Consider the following 16,921-nt stretch of genomic DNA (forward strand, 5'->3'; position numbering starts at 1 on the left):
GGGTGGACATCCAGGTGTTATGAATCAGAGAGTGGACCCCTGTTCCGAGGTAGAGTCAGCACTGCTGAGAAGGAAGTTAACCCTCGTCGGTCTCTACCGTCGGATGGCAAGGCCTGTTGAAGATGTCAAGATGAAGGCTTCTCCCTGGAAGCTCGTGATCCCCCCAGGAGGCACCCGTAGGGACATGGCACTGGGACTTAGGAGACTCCCTGAAGAATGAAGATGGTCTGGATGCAGGCGCCTCCTGCAGGTCGTAAGTTCCAGACGGCTGGCGCCTCCAGCAGATCGTGAGAAGTCCGGGGAGTATACGTTGAAGAATAGTCCCAATCCAGTCCAAGGGTCGAAGTCTAGAGAGAGGTCGAGAACCGGTCCAGGAGCAGACGGGAGAATGGTCTGAAGCCAATCCAGGAGCAAAGAGGGAGAAGGTTCCAGAGCCAGTCCAAGTCGATACCAGAAGATCACCACCACCGGTCCGAGGGTCAGGAGCCAAAGAATCAATCCAACGAGGAGAAGAGCAGAAGCGGGGCAAAGAACGGACCCGGAACACCGACACAGGAACCAAACACAGAGCCTCAATACCAAGGCAAGGTCTGCGTGTCAGACCTTGCCTTGAGTAAAAGAATTAGGAGGCGGAGTCCCCGGAGGAGCCATGACCATTTCCTGTCATGGCTCCTTTAAATATCTTCTTCAGCCACGCGCACGGCCCTAGCTGCAACAGAGGGGGAGGAGCAAGCCTGGCCGAGAGGAACCATGTGGCCAGGCTGGGCAGCAGTGCTAGCTTTACCCCTTATTCAGTAAGAGGTAATAGCGCATCGAAAATGCGCGTCCAACCCCCCCAAGACTAATAGCGCCCGCAACATGCAAATGCATGTTGATGGCCCTGTTAGTCATTCCCGCACGATATAGTAAGTAAAATGTGCAGCCAAGTCGCACATTTTACTTTAAGAAATTAGTGCCTACCCAAAGGTAGAAGTGCACAGAAAAGCAGTAAAAACTGCTTTTCTGTGCACCCTCCGACTTAATATCATGGCGATATTAAGTTGGAGGTCCCAAAAGTTAAAGTAAAAAAAAAAAAAGTTTAAAAGCAGCCCGCAGCTCACGGGTTGAAAACCGGATGCTCAATTTTGCCGGCGTCCGGTTTCCGAACCCGTGACTGTCAGCGGGCTCAAGAACCGATGCCGGCAAAATTGAGCGTCGGCTGTCAAACCCGCTGATAGCCACCGCTCCTGTCCAAAAAGAGGCGCTAGGGACACGGTAGTGTCCCTAGCGCCTCTTTTTACCGCGGGCCCTAATTTAAATATTTTGGTTTACTGAATCCTGCGCACAGGACACTAGCCTGTGTGTGTGCTGGGAGAGCGGGCACTCGCCCGCTCTCCCGCGAACTTTACTGTATCGGCCTGATAGGCTCCCTCTCTGAAACCCACACTCAAGCATCTCCCCCCTCTCTCTTACCTCCCATGCTCTCTCACCCTCCCCTCCCACACACCCCCTTCCCTCATATAGGCTCCCTCTCTCTGAAACCCACACTCAAGCATCCCCCCACCCCTCCCTTACCAACCATGCTCTCTCTCACACACTCCTGCTCTCTCTCACCCTCCCCTCCCCCACATACTGATTCTCTCACCGGCATCCCCCCCCCCTTATATCCCATGCTCTCTCTCACACCCTCCTGCTCTCTCTCATCCTCCCGTCCTCTCTCACACCCACATTCTCTCACTGGCTATTCTGCACAGAAAATGGCAATTCTGCGCGGGTGGGGGGGGGGGGGGAATTCTGCACAAATTGCACACTCCGCAGTAGCGCAGAATTCCCCCAGGACTAGAACTTGGATGCTCTTCTTTCTGCCAAGCAAATGCTTTTTCTCTCTTGCAGTGATATATGCTTGTGCCAGACAATACAAGAATCAGTTCTGTAGACTCTCACTGAGGTCGAAATCATCTTTTTTTATTGTTCAGACTTGGGACTAATAGACACTACAATCCACAGGGTAGCAAAAAGGTAGTTATTGTTGACTTTAATATAACACTGCTGAAACTGATGCAATAACACTTTGCAGTAGTCACTTAAACCCAGTACTTAACGTCTATTGCCACTTAATTCTTCTGCGCGCAATGCCGATTTACCCACTGCCCATTGGTATACTGAGAGGACTACAATACTGCTATTTCAGGATACTGTATTTGAGATCTTCAGAATGAAAGTTCAGTCCAGGTTAGCTGTCATCACTTCCCTAGAACAGAAACCTATTCTACAGGGAGCTGAATCCTCTGCACTGGCATCATTAAAATAGAGTGACTGACAGAGATCCAAATCTAGCTCAGCAGAGAACTCTTTCAGGGAAAACTGACACCTGCTGGCATATCCAGGCTTGTTCATTATTGTCTTCTACAAAGGATGACTGGAATAAACCAGTTTATTCGGTAATAGTGGGGTTACATAAACCCAGTTTGGGAATCTGACCCTATACATACCCTCAGTATCATTTAGGGGTGTGCATGGTCACATTTTTTCATTTCATTTGCGGTTTTGGTATTGGTTTTTTAAATTTAATTCATTGTTTTGTTTTTTTAAAGATAGTGTGTGCTAAAATGATTTAGTGAATGATTTTTGCAAATAGTGTGCATTGTTGTGAGCCTCCCAACCAGCAGAGACCCATTGGGAGCTGTTCTTACCCTTTCTCCACTCATAGTCATAAGAACATAAGAAATCGCCATACTGGGTCAGACCAAGGGTCCATCAAGCCCAGCATCCTGTTTCCAACAGAGGCCAAACCAGGCCACAAGAACCTGGCAATTACCCAAACACTAAGAAGATCCCATGCTACAGATGCAATTAATAGCAGTGGCTATTCCCTAAGTAAACTTGATTAATAGCCATTAATGGACTTCTCCTCCAAGAACTTATCCAAACCTTTTTTGAACGCAACTACACTAACTGCACTAACCACATCCCCTGGCAACAAATTCCAGAGCTTTATTGTGCGTTGAGTGAAAAAGAATTTTCTCCAGTTAGTCACTATGATCCCATGACTCAGCAGAGTCGACTATTTAACCCTGCCTCTGGTTATATTCAGGGCCTTGTCATCAAGTCAGCTCGGCTCCCTGCTTGGCCCCATGTCGCTGAATGTTCTGTGGCTTCTCTAAGCCTTCTTGTTCCAAGTTTTGCTCTGTGGCTCTCCTAAGCCTTCTGTTCCAGCTTTGGCTCTGTGGCTTTCCAAGCCTTCTGCTTTTGCCTTGCTCAGTGGCCTCCTTAGGACTTTTGTATTAGCTGTCTGGTCTAGTCTCTCTTGCCTGTCCTGTCCTGCTCCAGTGTCCCAGCCTATGCCAGCATTCCAGGTTTCAGCCTGTTCCAGTATCCCAGCCTTACTCCAGTGTTCCAGATTCCAGCCTGTTCCAGTATCCCAGCCTTACTCCAGTGTTCCAGATTCCAGCCTGTTCCAGTATCCCACCCTATTCCAGTGTTCCAGGTTCCAGCCTGTTCCAGTATCCCAGCCTATTCCAGTGTTCCAGGTTCCAGCCTGCTCCAGTGTCTCAGCCTACTACAGTGTTCCAAGTCCCAGCTTGTTCCAGGCTGTTCCAATGTCTCAGCCTGATTCCTGCATTCAGTTCCAGACTCCAGTTCCATATCTATCTTGGGTTCCAACCTTACCTCGGCTCCAGTCTCCAGTCTAGCACTAGCCTCAGTCCAAGCCCCTGTTTAAGTCCTGCCAGTTACCAGAACACAAGGGCTCAACCTGCGGGGGAGGTGGCTAAAGATTCCCTAGCTTAGTTCTATCTTGCCCTATAGCACTGGATTGTTCACTTGGGGGTTCCCCAGCCTATCTGGGTCCTCAACCACAACAACTATTTAAAAAAATGAAATAAAACAAAAAAAATATTCAGTGTTTTTTGGTTTGTTTCAAAAATGAAATGATATATGAAATATAGAGGCCAATATTCAATGGCATTTAGCCGGATAACTTGTGTTATTCGGCTAAATGCCAACTTTTGAACACATAAGGCTCTAAGGGCCTCATTTACTTAACTGTGGTAAAAAAGAGGTATTAATGTGCAGTATTTCATAAAAATAATGCACATTACTACAGAACTTCACTGCAACATTCACAAAAGCAAAACGTATCCCCACAAGCTTATCATCTGTTCAAGCCTTACAATGTGGACCAAGCTGTGCCTGGATCAACCCTACAGAGACTGCAAGCCACAGCAGACAAGATGAAGATATAACATTTTTTTTCAAAAAACCCCTGTATGCTCTCCTGCAAAAAACAGCATCCAGCACTCACAGTGTTAACAAGTTGGGAAAAGAGCTGTACTGTTTAGTCTGGCCAGCAGAGGAGGAAGTCAAAGAAATGCTGGGAGACCATTTAAGAAAGAAAAGGCACAAATTTGCTGACTCTATAGGTGTGTGAGGGGTAGGGACAGCCAGGAACTGGAGCCAGGAAGCGAGGTGTGCATATGGCAGCCCTGCAATCAGTTCTTCTCCTGAAGAACTAGTCATCGAGAGAGAACTGCACTCTGAGGAAATAGAGAGAAGGCTGTTCTTATGTTGTGATCGATGGTCTGTGATTCTGCCCTGCAGCCTGCCACTCCTACCTTCAATCCCGACTGGCTGCCAGATACCCCTGCTGCCGGGGCAGACCCCCGAAGCACTCCGTGGCAGGCCACCATGTGGGGAAATGCTGATGCACTTCAGAGCTGCCCTTAGGCATGTGCGTTTTTGAATGCCAGTGATTTAATCGGCCTGCAGTGGGAAATTACCATGGTGCTCTCGGATGACATCAGCCTCCTTGGGCATAAAGGCCAGCGCTTTCTGCATTCAGACACCTCACCAATAGGTCGCCACGGTATTCCTGGTTCCTGACTTCTGCTCCTGATTCCTGTTCCTGCTGTGTGTTCCTGCATTCCTGTGTCTCCTCCCTGGTTCTGTGGCAGTTGGTTCGTCTTGAGTTCTTGTCTTTGTGCTCAGGCCCTCTTCATCTGACTCAGTGTCCCCTGCTCCTGTCCTCCTTTGTCCTTCTCTTTGTTCCTTCCTTCTTCAAACTGGACTTCTGGCTTGACCCTTGGACTGGACCCCAACACTGAATGAAATCCGCCTGCCTCTGACCACAGCCTATTCCCGTTCCTGTTGTCTGCTGCCTGTTCAGATTGCTGCTCGACCTGACTCCACTTCCTTCCCTCTGCTGGCCTGCAATGTTTTCATCAGTACGGATCTTCTCCTTCACAGAGGCCCTTACAAAAAACCAGCTGGCCCCAGCACCCGAGGGCTCAACCTAAGGGGAATGTGGTTTGGAATTGGTGAAGCTCCAGTTGGGCTTCTGCTTCAGCCCACTGTCACAGGCCCAGAACAATCTTATGGAAGTTGTAAATAATCAGAATACCACCAACCTGCAGGCAGTACAAGTATGGTATCAGACAGCCCCCAGTCCAGCATCCTCCTCAACTATCACACCCAGGCTTTTGGACCATGGCCGGAGCAGAGAGGCAGAGGAGCCCCCAGGCAAGACAACCAGGCGAGGCTGTAAACCTTGAACACTCCTCAGGAGATGTGCCCTTCCATAGGGTTTCCTGTGCAAAGCCAAGACAAGAGCAATGTTCTCTCAACCTAGCTTGATGGACTCTCTACCTGGTAACATCAAGCTAGGTTGAGAGAACATAGCACAAATCTCAGCTTTGGGTGAGTTTCCTCACTCCGAGGGTCATCAGATGTTCACAAGAGAGCACTGTTCTGTTTGTACGTCTCACATTTAATGTCAAAGTGGCCCCTAACCTCTACACTAATACCTAAACCTCACCTCGAGTTACTAGGTGGGCCTCCCACAGAGATATAAATACTTATCTAGGGTGATGGCATTATGGCTAGTCTCTCTCTCTCTCTCTCTCTCTCTCTCTCTCTCTCTCTCTCTCTCTCTCTCTCTCTCTCTCTCTCTCCTTCCCTCCCTCTCCTAGCATCTGTGAAAAATATTGCAACAAAGTTGTAGATAAACCCAGCTTGCCCCTAACTCTTCCTCACACCATGCATTAAAGGAGTTTTTGCATGCAAAAATGCCTTAGTGCATTTTGATAAATGAGGGGGTAAGTTAGCAAGATATCCCTAAAGTTATTTGGCCACATGTTTCTGGATAACTTTAAGCTTAACTGGCTATAATCAAAAGATTTTAGCTGGTTAAGTGAGGACATGTTACGGTCCCGGGCCATGCCCCGGTCCCTTCACTTACCTCGGGGACGGCCCGGGCCGCTGGCTTCTGACTTCAGCTTCCTTGGCTTTGTCTTTGGCTTCTGACTCCTGGCTTTGACTTCGGCTCGTCCATTGGCTTCTGGCTTCGGCTTCCGACTCCTGGCTTTTGACTTTGGCTCGTCCACTGGCTTCTGACCGCTCATCATCCAGGTATCCGGTTCTGCGCCTTCCAGGAGGTCTCGCCTAAGTCCCAGCGGCTCGGGTCATCACGGGCTCCTCCAGGGGGGACTGCGGGCTTCCAAGGGTGAAGTCCTACTCGACCTCCTGGCTCTGGCTTCTTCACTTGACTCTCTCCGGGACTTCTCTTTGGATCCTCGGCCGCAGAGGATCGTGCCTAAGTCCAAGAGGCCTGTATCCTCACGGGCTCCTCCTGGGGGGACCTTGGGCTTCCGGTGGTGAAGATTCTTCAAGACCCCTCTCCTGTACCGCCTCCCGGCTTCGACGTCCACTGTGGGCCTCCCCTCAGTGAGTCACCAAACTGTCCGAGCCAGCCCAAGGGTTCACGAGTTCAACAGGTCACATTAATAGAAATACCTAAGTCCAGCCTAGTAGCCATGGCTTCCTTTCCCCTGAGTGGGTTTCAACATTGAACTAGCAGGCCCGTGCCCCCTCACTTCCCTAGCTCACTGAAATGTTTTAAAAATGTCGGCTGAAAGGCCTGAGGAGGTGAGCCAGCAATTATCTGGCTATCTGGTATGGATGACTGCTACTTAGTCAGTACTTAGTCGGATATGTACCATGTCCTCTGCCAGATAGCCAGATAAGTCAGTACTTATCTGGGTAAATGGTGTCATCCACTATTTAGCTGGATAAGTACAGACTGCCGCCACTTACCTTTTTAGCCAAAAGATCTTCATTCAAAAATTGGAAGAAGGATCCAACAGAAGAAAATAGGATAAAGCATAAACATTGGCAAGTTAAATGTAAGACATTGATAAGACAGGCTAAGAGAGAATTTGAAAAAAAGTTGGCTGTAGAGGCAAAAACTCACAGTAAAAACTTTTTTAAATATATCCGAAGCAGAAAGCCTGTGAGGGAGTCAGTTGGACCTTTAGATGATCGAGGGGTTAAAGGGGCACTTAGAGAAGATAAGGCCATCGCGGAAAGATTAAATGATTTCTTTGCTTCGGTGTTTACTGAAGAGGATGTTGGGGAGGTACCCGTAATGGAGAAGGTTTTCATGGGTAATGATTCAGATGGACTGAATCAAATCACGGTGAACCTAGAAGATGTGGTAGGCCTGATTGACAAACTGAAGAGTAGTAAATCACCTGGACCGGATGGTATACACCCCAGAGTTCTGAAGGAACTAAAAAATGAAATTTCAGACCTATTAGTAAAAATTTGTAACTTATCATTAAAATCATCCATTGTACCTGAAGACTGGAGGATAGCAAATGTAACCCCAATATTTAAAAAGGGCTCCAGGGGCGATCCGGGAAACTACAGACCGGTTAGCCTGACTTCAGTGCCAGGAAAAATAGTGGAAAGTGTTCTAAACATCAAAATCACAGAACATATAGAAAGACATGGTTTAATGGAACAAAGTCAGCATGGCTTTACCCAGGGCAAGTCTTGCCTCACAAATCTGCTTCACTTTTTTGAAGGAGTTAATAAACATGTGGATAAAGGTGAACCGGTAGATATAGTATACTTGGATTTTCAGAAGGCGTTTGACAAAGTTCCTCATGAGAGGCTTCTAGGAAAAGTAAAAAGTCATGGGATAGGTGGCGATGTCCTTTCGTGGATTGCAAACTGGCTAAAAGACAGGAAACAGAGAGTAGGATTAAATGGGCAATTTTCTCAGTGGAAGGGAGTGGACAGTGGAGTGCCTCAGGGATCTGTATTGGGACCCTTACTGTTCAATATATTTATAAATGATCTGGAAAGAAATACGACGAGTGAGATAATCAAATTTGCAGATGACACAAAATTGTGCAGAGTAGTTAAATCACAAGCAGATTGTGATAAATTGCAGGAAGACCTTGTGAGACTGGAAAATTGGGCATCCAAATGGCAGATGAAATTTAATGTGGAAAAGTGCAAGGTGATGCATATAGGGAAAAATAACCCATGCTATAATTACACGATGTTGGGTTCCATATTAGGTGCTACAACCCAAGAAAGAGATCTAGGTGTCATAGTGGATAACACATTGAAATCGTCGGTTCAGTGTGCTGCGGCAGTCAAAAAAGCAAACAGAATGTTGGGAATTATTAGAAAAGGAATGATGAATAAAACGGAAAATGTCATAATGCCTCTGTATCGCTCCATGGTGAGACCGCACCTTGAATACTGTGTACAATTCTGGTCGCCGCATCTCAAAAAAGATATAATTGCGATGGAGAAGGTACAGAGAAGGGCTACCAAAATGATAAGGGGAATGGAACAACTCCCCTATGAGGAAAGACTAAAGAGATTAGGACTTTTCAGCTTGGAGAAGAGACGACTGAGGGGGGATAAGATAGAGGTGTTTAAAATCATGAGAGGTCTAGAACGGGTAGATGTGAATCGGTTATTTACTCTTTCAGATAGTAGAAGGACTAGGGGACACTCCATGAAGTTAGCATGGGGCACATTTAAAACTAATCGGAGAAAGTTCTTTTTTACTCAACGCACAATTAAACTCTGGAATTTGTTGCCAGAGAATGTGGTTCGTGCAGGTAGTATAGCTGTGTTTAAAAAAGGATTGGATAAGTTCTTGGAGGAGAAGTCCATTACCTGCTATTAGGTTCACTTAGAGAATAGCCACTGCCATTAGCAATGGTTACATGGAATAGACTTAGTTTTTGGGTACTTGCCAGGTTCTTATGGCCTGGATTGGCCACTGTTGGAAACAGGATGCTGGGCTTGATGGACCCTTGGTCTGACCCAGTATGGCATTTTCTTATGTTCTTATGTTCTTAAGTAAATATTTATCCATGGACATTTTAAAACTTTTTAAAAACATTTTTTCCTCTTTTTATTTTAGGAGTTTTAAGTGCCAGTGCACTAGCGCTGGAAAGTTAACTCCATCTCTGACCTGGAGTTAAGTTTTCAGCGCTAATAAAGGTGCTCTGGCCAGATGCAGTCTCTCTACATCGGAAGATACTGCTTAATGCCCTCATTTGCATGGGAGTTCCATGCAAATACTAAGCAAATACTGCCCTCATTTGCATGGGAGTTCCATGCAAATACTAAGCAGTACTCCTGTTTAGAAACGTGCATTCTGCACGCAAAAATCTTTGCTGCATCGGCAGTAAGGTTTGAGCACAGAAAATGTGCATTGAAGTGCAGGCAGAAAGGTGTGTTCGGCTTAATGCACCTTTCTGTATTGGCCTGTAAGTTTGTATCCGAGGTAATGGAAGGTCTGAGGAGGAACAAACAAGCCTTCCCCCAAAACCCTTAACTACCCCCGTAAAATTGTTATGTTATAATGTTTTGAACTGACTCTGCTTTTGTCATCTAGGCTCTCAAGTTCTCCTGTTGATTTGTTCCTGCGCTTTCCTTGCTCTCCTATTGGTTCCTTGTACCCCCTCCCCTGTTTTTTGTAATTTCCTTCCTATAGTTCGATGTAAACCGATATGATGTTTTGACTAATATCGGTATAAAAGACTCTTTAAATAAAATAAATAAATAAATAAATAAATATATTGCTGTAAATATCTTTCTTTTCCGTGCTGTGACTTTACATAGATCTGCAAGAATCAAATTTTTCTTTCCTTCCCACAGTACAGGAGCTTATACCCTGACTTTTTAAGGATCTCCAATACTTGAGGATATCTAAAAATATAAATCAACATTAGCCTTGGATATTTTTTCTTCTTAGTTTTATGGGAAGGCACTCTGCTTTTTCAATCTCAAAGATCTCCATAAACTGTATTTCTAGTAGCTTTGGGAAAAATTCCTCCATAAATTTCACTAGATCATTACCTTCCATTCCCTCTAGAATCCATACAATTTTCAAATTGTTTTTCTAACTCCTATTATTTGCATCTTCAAAGTCCTTTTTCAGTTTGGCAATTATTTTGCCACTGTCCTGTAGCAATGTCATAGTATCTTCTAACAAGGAAATCCTATCCTCCAGTTCATCAACTATCTTTTAAAATAAAGGGAATTGCGCTGCAAGTGAAACCTCATCCATTTTAATGTCTTTAGTTGAGCCCTGATTCTCTGTCATTAGTACCTTTTAGGTATTGCAGCTCTTACATGATTATGGTAGAGGAGCTTTGAGTTTCCTTGCAGCAGCCATTTTCTGTGGTAATGGAGGATCCTGTTTGAGCTCTATGACTCTGTGTGATGCTGTGCCGCTGGCTACGACAGTTATCTCATAGGATAAGTATTAGGGATGTGAATCGGGCTTCGGACGATTGAAAATATCGTCGATATTTTCAAAATCGTCAGAAATCGGGGGCTCCCCAAAACGATAGGAAAACCCCACGATATTGATCGTGGGGGTTCTCATTGTTTTGGGGGAGGGCGGGAAAAACGGCACACAAAAATAACCCCTAAACCCACCCCAACCCTTTAAAACTAACCCCTTAGCTTCCCTCACCTTCCCGACGCCCCCAAAAACTTTTTACAGGTACCTGGTGGTCCAGTGGGGGTCTCTGGAGTGATCTCCCGTTCCCGGGAGCGATCTCCTGCTACGGGCCATCCTCCCGCTCCCGGGCCGTCGGCTGCCACTAATCAAAATGGCGCCGATGGCCCTTTGCCCTTACCATGTGACAGGATATCCGTGCCATTGGCCGGACCCTGTCACATGGTAGGAGCACTGGATGGCCGGCACCATCTTGTGCTCCTACCATGTGACAGGGGCTGACCAATGGCACCGGTAGCCCCTGTGACATAGTAAGGGCAAAGGCTATCGGCGCCATTTTGATTACTGGCAGCCGATGGCCCGAGTGCAGGAGATCGCTCCCGGACCCCCGCAGGACCATCAGGGGCTTTTGGCAAGTCTTGGGGGACCCTCCTGACCCCCACAAGACTTGCCAAAAGTCCAGCGGGGGTCCGGGAGCGACCTCCTGCACTCGGACCGTCGGTTGCCAGTATTCAAAATGGCGCCGATAGCCTTTGCCCTTACTATGTCACAAGGGCTACCGGTGCCATTGGTCAGCCCCTGTCACATGGTAGGAGCACAAGATTGCACCGGCCATCCAGTGCTCCTACCATGTGACAGGGTCCAGCCAATGGCACGGATACCCTGTCACATGGTACAAGCAAAGGGCCATTGGCGCCATTTTGATTAGTGGCAGTCAACGGCCCAGGAGCAGGAGGACGGACCGGAGCGGGAGATCGCTCCCGGGAGCGGGAGATCGCTCCTGGGACCCCCACTGGACCACCAGGTACCTGTAAAAAGTTTTTTGGGGGGTCGGGAGGGTGGGGGAAGCTAAGGGGTTAGTTTTAAAGGGTCAGGGTGGGATTTTTTGTTTATCTGCTCGGGCACAGCCGATAAACAAAACCGCGATCGGGCCCAATGGAAAAAACCCCACATGTGAATCGGAACCAGAATCCAAACCGATTCCGGTTCCAATTCACATCTCTAATAAGTATTTTGAGTTTCACTTGCACTGATTGAATGTTCCTTTTTTCTGATTTTTGGCCTGATCCTCGGAAAGCAGATTCCTCATGCGCCCATCCAGAAGCAAGCTCTCAGGCATCCCCCAAATCACATATATTTCAATACAGCGGGAAAGGATGGGGGTTTACACAGTCACAGCCTCTGTCTTTATCCCAGCTCACAAAAGGACCGATGCAATACAGTGCGCTCAGCTGAGCACACTGTATAACCCGCAGTTGGACGTGGGTTAAATAGGCACTAATCCACCCCCTAATGCAATAGGGGGATCAGCACCTATTTAATGCGCGTCCAACACGGAGTGAATGAGATAGCGCTCATCACACTCTGATAAACTCGGAGTCGGTTTTCATAACCGGCGGACTGCAGTCTTGATAGGAGGAGTACTGCAGAGGTAAACCTGGAAGAGATGTGGTGGTGGTCAGACAAGGCATAGGAGTCACAGTCTCTAGGCACTTCCCATGGCAGGATTTACCCCATTGAGACAATTGCAGGGTACTCCAGTCGAATTGGGGTGTGTGCATTTGTAACCATGGCAGTCCGAGTGCCACCAGATGTATAGCCTTATCTAAGACCAAGAAGGAAATGGTCTCTGAATGCAGAGATCCCGTGCGGAGTCTGATAGGTTGCATGGAATAGGTAACTTCGCCAGGCAATGGCTCGCCATGAATTGATGATAATAGCAGAGGTGTAGGTGTCCGAACGGTGGGGATTCGTAGGTGCTCCACGAGTTGTTTGAGAATAAAGTTTCCCCCAGCACCGGAGTCCACCAGGGCTAAAGTATGGAACTTGAGGGTGTCAGAGTTGATGGAGACTGGAATTGCCAGTGGAGGAGATGCTTGCCAGCCTGGAGCAGGCGTTAATAGCTGAGCGCATTGAAAAGAAGTACAGAAAAGCAGAAAAAACTGCTTTTCTGTACTTCTTTAAAAGTTAAAACAAAAAACAAACAAAAAAAACCCCTCGGCCGCCGCATTGAAGACCGACGTCGATATGCTTGGCGTTGGTTTTCATAACCGGCCGGCTGCGTTATGAAAACCGATGCCGATAAACTCGGAGTCGGTTTTCATAACCGGTGGACTGCAGTTATGAAAACCGATGCCGATAAACTCGGAGTCGGTTTTCATAACCGGTGGACTGCAGTTATGAAAACCGATGCCGACTTTATCGGCGTCGGTGTTCATAACCGGCAGACCGCGGGGTCGCGTTAGCAAGGAGGTGCTAAGGTCGCGCAAGCGACCCTAGCACCTCCTTGCTAGTGCAACCCCCTAATTTGCGTATAGCATGCCACCCCCTTTGCGGGCGCCATGCGTGCATTAAGAAAGCGGGCGCTGACTTTTCCGCGCCCACTTTCCGCATTTTTTATAGCATCGGCCCCAAAGAGTTGGTGATGGGGAAGTATGAGTAAAGCCAGAGATCAAGAACTGTCTGCAGGATTTTAAAGCAGACAGACTAGATCAGGGATGGCAAACTCCAGTCCTTGAGGGCCGCAAACAGGACAGGTTTTCAGGATATCCACAATGAATATGAATGAGAAAGATCTGCATGCACGGCCTCCACTGGATGCAAATCTTCCTCATGTGTGCTCCTTGTGGATATCCTGAAACCCTGGCCTGTTTGCGGCCCTGGAGGACTGGAGTTCGCCATCCCTGGATTAGATGGACCTTACTGGTTTTTATCCGTTGTTGCACTCAAGGTATATGTCTAAATTTAGATAATAACCAGAGAGAGAATGAACATTCTGAACTTAGCACAAACAGTCAGACTTGATTTGCCTTTAGTGGTGAGAACTGGACTTCTCTGTCCCATGTAGGCCTCTAGTACAGAGCTCCATTCATCCACATGCTCTTTTCTAGTACAGTATCACTACCAGTAATATGCACCTCAGCTGTTTATCAGATGTGCAGAAATGAAGATGAACCAATGCAAATATAAATCCATAGATCGTGATTCACAACTAGTGAGGCATTCCGTGATTCGTGTCCCTTGACCCTTTTGTGATCTCACCCAGTACTTCATAAGTTGCGGTTTCTCATCTGCTGACCTGCATTTAAAGTGTACTAAAGTGAGCCACAGTGAGAAGGGAGGCAGAGGGAGAAACAGACTGGGCTGAAGAAGGGAGAGACGCTGAGAAATATATGGGAGGGGTGAGGAAGGAAAGAAAAAGGAAAGAGTTAGGAAGCACAAGGGGCAGCCGGAACTGAGGGGAGGAGTGAGTATCCCATTTTATTTTCCATTCATCTTCTACCCTACTTGCAGGTCGATACTGTAACGTGCGGTTGAAGATTTCCCGACTGTAACGTGCTGGGAGCGCACAATTCGGACGCGTAAGGCGATCCAGCAATAGTCTCCAGTTTCACGCGTCCTTAGCGCTTCTTAAAACAGACGCATAACCCTTTCCACACGCAGCATGTATATGATATGTAAATGAACGAATTAGCTGTATAATGAAGGAATTAGCTATTCCCCTCCGATACTGTAACGTGCACCCCGACTATCGCTGCCATTTTGCCCCGCGTTTAACCTGCTAACTTACCGCCTACCCCTACCCCTGCATTAGAGGCAGGGGTAAGGGTAGGCGGCAAGCTTTCCCCCAGCCCCCTCTCACCTGCCCTGGCCGCGTCCATGGATGCTGGCCTCCGGGGCAGCCCCAGTCCTCCCCCCTCCTCCCGAAGAAAAAAAAAAAAGCGAATAAAAGTTGCGAGAGAGAGAGAGAGGGGGGAGAGGACGGCAATCCTACGCTCGGCGACTTACTTTTGCAGCCCCCCTCCTCCGGACATCGTGGCTTCCCCCGTGCCAGTGCCCCCTCCCCTCCTCCCGAAGCAGGGCGCGAAAAGCAGCCTTGCTCCGGGAGGAGGGAAGAAGGGACTGGCAGTGTAAAGCGGCGAAGCGACTTACTTTTTGCAGCCCCCTCCGGACATCGGATGACCTCTCCTGCCTCCAGCTGCTCGCGAAGATGGACGCCTGCACGGCCGCTGAAGACGTCACGTCACGACGTTTGGCGTCAGGCATATGTAAAGCGACGAAGCGACTCACCTTTTGTAGCACCTTCCGGACATCGGACGACCTCTCCTGCTGCTCGCGAAGATGGACGCCTGCACGGCCGCTGAAGACGTGACGTCACATGCCGTGACGCCAAACGTCGTGACGTCACGTCTTCAGCGGCCGTACAGGCGTCCTTCTTTGCTAGCAGCTGGAGGCAGGAGAGGTCGTCCGATGTCCGGAGGGGGCTGCAAAAGTAAGTCGCTTCGCGCTTTTTGCGCCCTGCTTTGGGAGGAGGGGAAGGGGAACTGGCACGGGGGAAGCCACGATGTCCGGAGGGGGGCTGCAAAAGTAAGTCGCCGAGTGTAGGATTGCCGTCCTCTCCCCTCTCCCTCTCGCAACTTTTTTTTTCACTTTTTTTTTGCTTCGGGAGGAGGGGAGAGGGGACGGCAATCCCGACTTCCTGGTATCTGTCATTTCAAATGACATTTGAAATGACAGATACCAGCGTGGCTGTGAAGCATTAGGCCCGAGCACCCAGGTTACTGTATAGGCGCTCTATACTGTAAAATGGGTTGCGCGGGCCTAACGCTTCCCTAACACTTCGCAGACGCGGCATGCATTTGCATGCAATTAGAAGAGAGTATCGAGCGGTAGGTGAAGAGAACTGTGCGTGCGGGGAACGAGGGTGCGCCAGGCACTGCCGCATTCTTTCTACCGCGGCCTTGGTGATTTATGGATTGGGCTTTAAGGGGGTAATTTTGTAACATCTCACATAAGTCAGCTGGCAGATATGTGCTAAATTACACCAAAGCGGCTGTATGCACACAGGTCTGCTTTGAAACCTATCCCACCAAATCTACTCGCAGACACTTACCCCTGCTATTTAGTACGTGGAAACTTCTTATAAAATTTACTCATATACGTCTGAGTTTTCAAATATATCTGCATAAGTCCAAGCCCTTCTAGCTCTACCCCCAGGAACGCCTCCCCTCACTCACACAAACACGACATTACTGCATGTCGGGTGGGCAGTTTTTAAAAAGCCTTTTTCTGTGGCTGAAACACTATCTTACCCACAAAAATGCTTCTGAAAATTATCCCTCCTAGGGAGTTTGCACTCTTATGCATACAGGAGCATACTTTTTGACTACTATTCATGTTCACCGACAGCATAAAATGAAGATAGTGTTATACTATGTCCAAAGAATATTCAGAGATGTTGCGAAGTAACCCCATTAGCCAGGTAATGATGTTTAAAGGCAGTCTCAGCCTTACCTCTCTTTTTGTGATGAACCAAGTCCACACGCCCATACGTTCCTTTCCCCAGCTCTCTTATCACATCATAGCATTTGCTCAGTTCTAACTTCTCCAGATTTTTTACTGCAAGTAGCTGGAGTTCGCTAAGAATATCCATGGATCCTTGAGGTAGCATTAGTGAGAAACTGAGAATAATCTTCTTACTCGGGATTTGAAAGTCACAGGTTCCCTAAAACACCAAGAGTAAATTCAGTAGAACAGAGATTATACATAATCAAACTTAACCAAGCTACTTAATTACTTAACAATCAAACAAACTACTTAATTCATCCTACTTAAAGAAGCTTTGTTTGAAAGAACAGTGATCCATTGATGGGGTAAGTTTAGCCGCATAACTGCAAGGTTTGCAAGTACTTTTTCCTGGCAGACTTTGCATCAGCTTTCAAAGTAAAAGCTGGTTACACACACACTTTCACATGAGCTGCAGGGAGGAATTCTTGGGGGTGGAGCTAGAACGTACACACATACTTTGTGATTTTAAAAGTATCGCAAATACACAGGGTCGGATTTCCCATAAGGCCAACCTAGGCCATGGCCTAGGGCGCAGCAGTCAGGGGGCATATATACAGCAGAAATAACAAACATTGACACATTTTTCAGTATTATTTTGAAAAGGCCATATAAAATGCTGTTTTTTAAAATTTACATCCATATATTTTAAATAAATTGAGCGGTACATTTACGTTGCCCATCTCTACAGTTTGCGCTATCTTACTCAGTCACAGGCAAAAGCATTTGCTATTTCTCTCTCACACACTCAGCGTAAACCACGTGTTAAAGGAAAATTCCAGATTTGGCGTTACAATAGTGATTCCAAGTGATTCATTAACC

General features: G+C 47.4%; 1 protein-coding gene across 1 annotated transcript in view; it reads right to left on the bottom strand.

Annotated features, from left to right (window-relative positions):
• Positions 1-16,921, bottom strand: part of LOC115089403 (serine/threonine-protein kinase SBK1-like) — an 84,490-nt gene that overhangs the window by 48,773 nt on the left and 18,796 nt on the right. Inside the window, exon 2 of the mRNA XM_029597495.1 lies at positions 16,049-16,259. Within this exon, the coding sequence (XP_029453355.1) occupies positions 16,049-16,259 (211 nt within the window). The remainder of the gene's footprint in view (positions 1-16,048; positions 16,260-16,921) is intronic.

The sequence above is a fragment of the Rhinatrema bivittatum genome, chromosome 4, assembly GCF_901001135.1.
Source record: "Rhinatrema bivittatum chromosome 4, aRhiBiv1.1, whole genome shotgun sequence".
In the NCBI taxonomy this organism is placed as follows: Eukaryota; Metazoa; Chordata; class Amphibia; order Gymnophiona; family Rhinatrematidae; genus Rhinatrema; species Rhinatrema bivittatum.